Source organism: Kryptolebias marmoratus, linkage group LG16 (genome assembly GCF_001649575.2).
Source record: "Kryptolebias marmoratus isolate JLee-2015 linkage group LG16, ASM164957v2, whole genome shotgun sequence".
Classification (NCBI taxonomy): domain Eukaryota; kingdom Metazoa; phylum Chordata; class Actinopteri; order Cyprinodontiformes; family Rivulidae; genus Kryptolebias; species Kryptolebias marmoratus.
The window spans coordinates 726,669-734,378 of record NC_051445.1 but is presented as its reverse complement, the minus strand read 5'-3'; the positions used below and the strand labels follow the sequence as shown (position 1 = coordinate 734,378).

General features: G+C 45.8%; 4 protein-coding genes across 6 annotated transcripts in view; 2 read left to right on the top strand and 2 right to left on the bottom strand.

Moving 5' to 3' along the window:
- The window catches only part of pycard (PYD and CARD domain containing), a 1,926-nt gene extending 1,049 nt beyond the window's left edge, over positions 1-877 (top strand). The window contains exons 2-3 of the mRNA XM_037980567.1: positions 352-396; positions 546-877. Of these exons, the coding sequence (XP_037836495.1) occupies positions 352-396; positions 546-805 (305 nt within the window). The 3' untranslated portion in view covers positions 806-877. The remainder of the gene's footprint in view (positions 1-351; positions 397-545) is intronic.
- Positions 878-2,272: 1,395 nt separating this feature from the next.
- On the top strand, positions 2,273-6,774 carry dnajc28 (DnaJ (Hsp40) homolog, subfamily C, member 28). Of its 2 annotated transcripts, none has more exons than XM_017404687.3 (2): positions 2,273-2,390; positions 2,754-6,774. In XM_017404687.3, the coding sequence occupies exon 2, from the start codon at positions 2,774-2,776 to the stop codon at positions 3,935-3,937; it is 1,164 nt and encodes a 387-aa protein (XP_017260176.1). In that variant the 5' UTR covers positions 2,273-2,390; positions 2,754-2,773; the 3' UTR covers positions 3,938-6,774. The 2 variants fall into 2 exon arrangements, with proteins under 2 accessions (XP_017260176.1, XP_017260177.1); XM_017404688.3 differs by having other exon boundaries at positions 2,293-2,371.
- LOC108229034 (potassium voltage-gated channel subfamily E member 1) lies at positions 4,508-6,239 on the bottom strand. Of its 2 annotated transcripts, none has more exons than XM_017404690.3 (2): positions 6,117-6,239; positions 4,508-5,635 (listed from the first exon to the last, which is right to left on the bottom strand). In XM_017404690.3, exon 2 carries the CDS (start codon positions 5,605-5,607, stop codon positions 5,182-5,184), a length of 426 nt encoding a protein of 141 aa, XP_017260179.1. In that variant the 5' UTR covers positions 5,608-5,635; positions 6,117-6,239; the 3' UTR covers positions 4,508-5,181. The 2 variants fall into 2 exon arrangements, with proteins under 2 accessions (XP_017260179.1, XP_017260178.1); XM_017404689.3 differs by having other exon boundaries at positions 6,082-6,205.
- Positions 6,775-6,899: 125 nt separating the features above from the next.
- si:ch211-225p5.8 (uncharacterized protein LOC555567 homolog) overlaps positions 6,900-7,710 on the bottom strand; it is a 4,092-nt gene continuing 3,281 nt past the window's right edge. The window contains exons 4-5 of the mRNA XM_017404692.2: positions 7,221-7,380; positions 6,900-7,133 (exon numbers count right to left, since the gene is read on the bottom strand). Coding sequence (XP_017260181.1) covers positions 7,103-7,133; positions 7,221-7,380 — 191 coding nt within the window. The 3' untranslated portion in view covers positions 6,900-7,102. The remainder of the gene's footprint in view (positions 7,134-7,220; positions 7,381-7,710) is intronic.

The following is a 7,710-nucleotide window of genomic DNA, read 5'->3' as shown; positions in this document are numbered from 1 at the left end:
TCTGAGTCTGAGTGAGTCTGAGTCTGAGTCTGAGGGAACCCCCACGTTCTGATGAGGACTGAGACAACACAACACTTTTTGAATGGACTCAGTTTTTATTCCTAAAAACATCACAAACACCAAAATACAGTCAGAGATATACAGAATAATTCTGGTGAACATTTAAAACCTCAAATAAAATTATTATTTTATATTACTCTGGAAGGTCCATATGTTGATATATTTGATGAAAGTTGATCAGTTATTTGTTCCGCGTTGATAAAAAGGAGGAGAGTAACTAAATGGATTTATCTGCTTCTGTTGCTGTGAGAAACAAACAGACAAAAATGTTTTTTTTGTTTCATTTTGCAGCTAAAGATGCAGGCTTGAACTCCTCCGGCGCTGCGTCCAGTGACGGTGAGGTGTTTTATTTTATTTTATTTTACTCAAACATGAAAACTAACAGTTTAATCAAACCACTCAGTAATAAAGTGGTATTTGTTGAACGTTTCAGTTTTCCCTGTCACTAAAAAACAAACCATTTGTCTGTTTGAATGTTTTCTCAGAGGAGCACTTTGTGGACAAACACAGAGCTGAGCTGATAAAGAGGGTGAACAACATCTCCCCCATCTTGGACCAGCTTCTAGATAAGAAAGTGATTCAGGATGAAGTTTATGACAACATCAGGTCCAGAAGCACCAACACAGAGAAGATGAGGGGGATCTTCGACGGGCCGATGAGAGCAGGAAGAGCCTGCAAAGATGCCTTCTACGAAATCCTTAAAGAGCAGGAACCGTATCTCATCGCGGACCTGCAGGGAAAATAATCTGTTGTTTAGATTTACCCAAACGGATCGATGTATTCATTAATTAAAGTCTTTTTACACGTCTGCTTTAAATGTGTTGAAGCCTGATTTATTTGGATATATTTTATTCGTTCATATATTTTATAATTTATCTCTGAGAATATGTCTCCTGGAGGACGCTCTTTTAACTTTTTAAATTTTGTGTAAAAATAACTCAGACATGAAACAGAACTGTTATTACTTTAACAGCCATTCTCTAACTTTAAGAAACTATAATAAAACAGAAATAGTTGTGGTCACAGTTGCTTTTTTAGATCAAGTAGAAGGAAAATATGATGGAATCACTCTAAACAAGATTAAATCAGATAATTCAGGTAAAAAAAAAAAGCACACCACAGCTTAGAAAGCTGTAAAACAGCAGATTGCCATGAGGTCCGTTAAAACAAAGGAGAGGTTCCATCCAGCTGTGTCTAACATCTGGACCAGAGAACAGAGAAGATGGGGAGGCTGTAAAAAGGGAAGCATGGAAGACGTCAGAGAAACATTCTGAAAACACAAAAAAACTAACGAGGAACAGCTGGAGCCGGTGTCTGTGACAAACATGAGGGAACTCAGCTCAAAGAACCGGGGTCTCCATCCAGAGAAGAACAGAGAAGAACCAGACATGGAGGAAGATCATCCTCCAGGAGAGGGGATTCCAGGGCCTGGAGGTCTGCTGGGGTTAGTGTTGAGGTAAGGATTTTCACCTGCATTCCTCCTCCTTCACCTCACCCGAGTTGGTTGATGGAAAGAGACCGGAAGGAGACAATACCTTAAATTTAAATATTTATTTTACCAAAAGCAGAGAGAAAACAGGTTATTACAAAGATAAAACCAAATGCATTTGGGAGACAATCCTCAAATAAAATGTGGGAAAACACATCTCAAAGTGTCAGCAAAGTGCCCCAAAGACTGTCTGAGGGAACAAAGGATGTTCTCTGGTTTTATTGCTTAGGTCCCCTCCCCTCCTTCAAAGGATGTCCCTCTTCTCTGGAGGTCAAAGGGCAACGTCTTCCCCTTCATGCCTGGCACCGTGGCTAACATTCCAGGGCTTCTAACACATACCTCTCTTTCCAGATAAACTAACAACTACTTGTTAAAGCTTTTTAAATGGTGGCTAAATATAAAATGGTGATAAACACAAATCAGATTAAGATTTAATAATCAAATGTTAAATAAAGCATAGGAGAATAAATACAAGACCTTCTATTCCACAACATTTAGATTATATATGCAGAACTGCTGCTCTTCTTATGATTAAATGCTGTTTAAGTGAAAGCTTGGTTTTGACTAATTCCACATTAGCCTGAAAACTGTTACAGGAATTCAGAATGAAACTGATTTGTTTTAGTCTATATTTAAACACAAACCCTCCGAATCCTCCTTCGTTCATCGTCTCTTTGAAGCTGTAATTCCACAGACGGCCGGCAGGGGGCGGCGGCGCCACGCGGCAGCGCAGAAACTCAGCAGGAAGAAGAGAAGAAGAAGAGCTGAAAACAAACCGAGTTAACCAGACTGGCTCCGTTAACCTGTTAACCTGTTAACCAGGTTAGTCCCCTCTGAGCAGGTCGGTGCTGACGGCTTTTATTCACATTTATCGATGAATTAACTCAAATGTCGCTTTTTAATTTTCGTTCTGGACGATATTTAAGCGACTGTTTGGGTCAACAGTTACTCATTATGATCCGGGTCTGTTAGCAAAATATCTCCCGAACCGGTGGATGGGTTGCGTAAACAGCTGATAAACTAATGAGGTCAAACCAATTAAAGATGGCCACCTCAGCTAACCAGCATTAGCAAACAGGATCAGATCCAGGTGGTAGTAGCTGAGAGTCAGGAGGCGGGCGATAGGCATTCCTTTATTTATTTTATGGATTTTGGAGCTTAGAGAGAAAAACCCTGATCAGAAAGTTTCATTTGTGTTTTTTAGCCCGGAGCTCTGAGGCCGAGATGAGCAGCAGTTTCCACCTCCTGGCGTCCCACAGAGACCTCCGCCGGAGGCCGGTCCTGCTGCTCTGGTCCCGGCACTCGGTTCTGCTCAGGTGGCTCGGTTCTGGTCGTGGGATCAGCCGGATCAGCCGGAGCCTCCAGGAGAGCTACCGCCTCCTGCAGCTGCCCGACGAGGACCGCAGCAGCCCTGAACAGGTGAAGGACGCCTACCTGCGCCTCGCCAAGCTCTACCACCCGGACTCCGGAGCCGCCACAGCTGACCCGGTTCTGTTCGCCCGGGTGGAGGAGGCCTACAGGGCCGTTCTGACCCACCAGAGCAGAACCCAGCCCGCCGATAAAACGAAGGAGGACGAGGAGGACGAGAGGTCCAGGGGAGCTGCTCTGCAGCACAGACACTACCTCAGCTTTGACGGCGTGGGCTCGGGCACGCCCAGCCAGCGGGAGCGTCAGTACGGGCAGGTCCGTGTGGACCAGGCCGCCGAGCAGGTTCTGGACTACAGACAGCGGGAACAGGAGCGGGCAGCGGCGGGCGAGGCGCTGGTGGAGCGGGACGTGCGTCAGCGCAGCAGGAAGATAAAGATCACGCAGGCCGTGGAGCGGCTGGTGGAGGACCTGATCCAGGAGTCCATGACCCGCGGAGACTTCAAGAACCTGAGCGGCGCCGGGAAACCCCTCAGCAAGTTCCAGCACAACCCGTACGCTGACCCGATGACCCACAACCTGAACCGCATCCTCATCGACAACGGCTACCAGCCTTCCTGGGTGGTGACGCAGCGTGACATCCGGGAGACTGCGGCCCAGATCCGGGACCGGCTGCTGGATGGCCGGGCCCGGCTCGGTGACCCGATGACCCCCACAGAGCAGAACCAGTGGGAGCAGCTGTGCCGGTCCGTTCAGGAGGACCTGCTGAAGCTCAACAAGATGGTGGACAACTACAACCTGATCGTCCCGATGCTCAGCATGCAGATGGTCCACTTCAGCTTGAGCCGGGAGGCGGACCGGGCCACGAGAGGAGCAGAACAGCGCCGAACGGACCGGCTGAAGGACCGAGAGGGGGAGCGGCAGAGGAGGAAGGAGGAGAGGAAGAGGAGCAACGCTGCAGCTAAAGCTAAAAGTGAAAACGCAGGACTCAGGTCCTGGGTGCAGAATTTACTCCGACTTTAAAACTGACGGATCAGAACCAGAACCAGAACTTTAGATTTCAGCAGGAAAAGAAAGAAAAACAGGAATTTATTAAAACGTTTGCCTTTTATTCTGAAATCTGCAGGAAGGAAGTCGAGTTTATCACCCGCCACCTTTTAATTCAAGATGGCCACTCAACCACCTCTCAGGAGATCTGAGCTCTCAGAGGATGTGTTGAGGGTTACTCTCAGCTACTACCACAGGAACTTTAATTTGCAGGAAGTTGCTTAGCTGTGGCAGCCATTTTGATTGGGGTTGTCAGTCACTTCTTCTTCAGATCCATCCGGTGGTTCAGGAGATATTTTGCTAACAGGCAGCTGAAAGCTGTAGTTTCTAACAGGTGAAGATTTCAGGAGGTTTTCTTCTTCGTGTTTTTAAATCTGAGGCAGAAACTGAAGAAAACCTTCAGGGTTTAGGAGGATTAACAGGAATGTTTTTTTTCCAGGATCGTTCCGGTGTTTTGATTGGTCTTCCTGAGGAATCTCGATAAATAAAGAATTTATTTTTAGTATTTTTAGAGATGTATGGAAAAAAGAAAACAGTGAAAAAAACTTGTGTTTGCAAACTTTATTCCTCCTGTTTTCTCAAACAAAAATCAGAATCTCTGAAGGAAATGTTCAGTCCAGCAGTGAACGTTTAATTATTTATAGAAGATTAGTTTTCTGAGATCGTCCAGCCTTAAAGTTTTACAGAATGAACCTCATGGTTTTATTCAGACAGGTTCTGATGTGAGCAGACCTCAGAACCAACAGAAAGGTTTTTATGGTGCTCCTGAAGTCGAAGCTTCTGAGATCTGCAGGAGTTTCTGATTTTAACGGGTTCAGCTGCTCGTTTGCACAGATTAGAATCAAATATTCTGTTTGTCAGAAGATTCTGGATGTTCTGCTCAGAAACATCTGAGGTTCTGTAAAACAGGAAGAAACCTCGAAGGAACCAAACACTGAAACCTTTGGTTCCTCTGTGACATTAAAGGATGTTTGAAAAGCTTCAGATAACGATCCTGACGTTCCTGGACTCGGACAGTGGTCCGGATCAACAGTTCTGCAGACTCTGAGGATCTTTGGCTTTCATTTTGGGACTTTAGCTGTTTCAGTCCTTGCAGATGAACATTTTCAGAGGAATTGGGTTTTGTTTGTTGATTAAGAAGCAGGAGACTAAAGACCTTGAGAGGCTCCGTAGAACTGTTGGTCCGGTCCACTTTAAGACTTTTACACTCTGGTTCTGGGTCACAGTCCTTCCAGCTGCAGGGCTGCAGGGTTGCAGATGACGACGGGCCCCTTGCTTCGGGCCCCGCCACCTCTAGCCTCTCTCTGCAGGGCCTCAGCCACAGCCCTGGACGGTGCCGGCACCGCAGCGGTCCAGTCGTGGGCGATGTACTGATGGAACGGGTCCTGGGAGTTCTCCAGCTTCCTGGAGCGGATGTAGCTGAACATGATGCCGAAGGTAAAGAAGCTGAACATCCCCACCACCAGCAGGATGTACAGGACCCCCTGAGGCTCCGCCCGGGCCCTGGCTGCCGCCGCCTGCTGCGAGGCATGATGGGAAGTGTAGTTCTGAGGCGGCGAGGGCAACAGGAGGCCGGAGCTGTTGAAGCAGTGCTGCAGGAGGGCGAGCAGGATCGACTGCAGCTCGGTGCTGTTGGTGTGGGCCATGGCTGACCTCTGCTGGCCAATCAGGAAACTGCAACAGGAAAACCAACTTTTAGCACAGGAAAAGTTCAAACATGATGCAAATGAGAACGTCCTTCATAATAAAACACTAAAATAAAATGAAAATGTTTCATTTAAATAAACCTGAACATCCTGGTTTTAGAGTTTCTGATGAAATCATCTGTTTAAAAGCAGAATCTGACCCTGAATCAGTTTCAAGGTGACCCCTCCAACATTTCCCTACATCTTTAAATAGTTTAAAAAACAAGTTTTAAAACCTGACGTGAGCCTGAAAAAGATTAGAAGAAATATTTACAGTTTTGCAGAGCAGTGGATCAAATTTAAGACTCAGAAATGTGACTGATTTTAGAAATATTTATATTTAAACTTCATCATTTTTGCTGCACAAACACTATTTTAAAAGAAAAAGGAACAATCTGTCCTCCCTGAGGCTCCTGTCTCTGTTCAGCAACAAACCTGACATTTGCTGCTGAATATTTCTCTTTTCTTGCCTTCTCTTTGAGAAATAATCCAGAAGAAATGAGTTCCAGTTCCAATCTCTCCGTCGGTTCGATCAGGACTCTGAAGACGTCCGAACCTCCGCCTCCAGCATCGTGCCTCAAGGTGGAGACGGCGTGCAGCGAGGTCAACACGTCAGCACGTTTAATGAAAGCAGAGGTCACGGGGAAAGGTCACAGCCTGTGAGTCAGCAGGTTTACTGTCTGAATGCTTCTGATTTCTGATCAGTCTGACAGTTCAGACTCTAAAAACTGCTGTTTTACTGCCGTGTGTGTGTGTGTGTTCAGATGTTTGACAGGCGGAGTGTGTGTGTGTGTCGCTGTGAGTTGGAGCTGCAGGAGAACAAAGCTGCTTTCAGAGCGAAGGAAACGTCTGCAGCAGAAAGAAGACGAGATTAAATTACAACACGACCTCCTCCAGATGTCCTCTTACTCACTGATCAATGTGTGTGTGTGTGTGTGTGTGTGTGTGTGTGCGCGTGTGCGTGTGTTCAGAATTTAAGATGAGATGAAGCTTATTATAAAGGTTTTTTCCTGATTATTCCCTCATTCTGCTGTGACCTCTCTTCAGTTTCCCTCCAGGCTCCGTGGATCAGGATGTTTCCTGCGGCTCCAAGTTTGGCTTTCAAATAAAGACACAATAAAGACACAAAGATGTGATGTTTAGTTTGTTTTATTTCAAATAAAACAAATCAATAAATCAAAGGTTGTCAGTAAAATGTACGGCTGTTTAGACACTCAAATGTAACAAAGATAGAAATGAAATACACACAAACAGAAATAATAAAGTACTTTATTAGAAAATCTAAAAGTGTTTCAGTCCTAAACAAACTTATCTTTTTTTATCAACATTGAAACTTAACTCTTGCAGAGACAAACTTCCTATTTGCTGAGTTTAAAATTAGAAATGAAAAGAAGAAGTGATTTTAAATGTGTTGTCTGTTAATTAAGAATAATAACTGATGTCAGTCCGTCTGCACTCAGGCGCTGTTGTCCTCCATCTTTAAGAGTCTGAAAAAACACAAACATTTCAGTGAAACGTGAGAAACAACAAATCATGAGTCCTGCAGCTTCCAATTGTGTTAAAAGACAACTGACGCTTCCTGAGCCTTCTGAGCCTTCTTCTCCTCCCGGGCTTCGTGTTCGTCCCAGATCTTCCTGTAGCAATAAACCAGGACAACGATGAGCCACAGCTGCAGGACCACGATCAGAACGTACATCAGGATCTCCGAGACCACCGAGACCAGCTCCCTGTTGGCTGGAGGACAAGAAACACAGTTAGAGCTGCAGGGAGCCTCAGGAACCCTGAACAAGGTCCTCGAACACATCAGTGACAGGAGAAACCAGGTCCTGGAGCTCTAAACCCGGTCCTGTTGGAGCTCTAAACCCGGTCCTGTTGGAGCTCTAACCCAGTCCTGTTGGAGCTCTAAACCCGGTCCTGTTGGAGCTCTAAACCCGGTCCTGTTGGAGCTCTAACCCGGTCCTGTTTGGATCTAAACCTGGTCCTGTTGGAGCTCTAAACCCGGTCCTGTTGGAGCTCTAACCCGGTCCTGTTGGAGCTTTAAACCAGGTCCTGTTGGAGCTCTAA

Excerpts from the sequence above, each read along its gene's own strand:
- dnajc28 (XM_017404687.3), top strand. The coding sequence starts at position 2,774 with ATGAGCAGCAGTTTCCACCTCCTGGCGTCCCACAGAGACCTCCGCCGG.
- LOC108229034 (XM_017404690.3), bottom strand. The coding sequence starts at position 5,607 with ATGGCCCACACCAACAGCACCGAGCTGCAGTCGATCCTGCTCGCCCTC.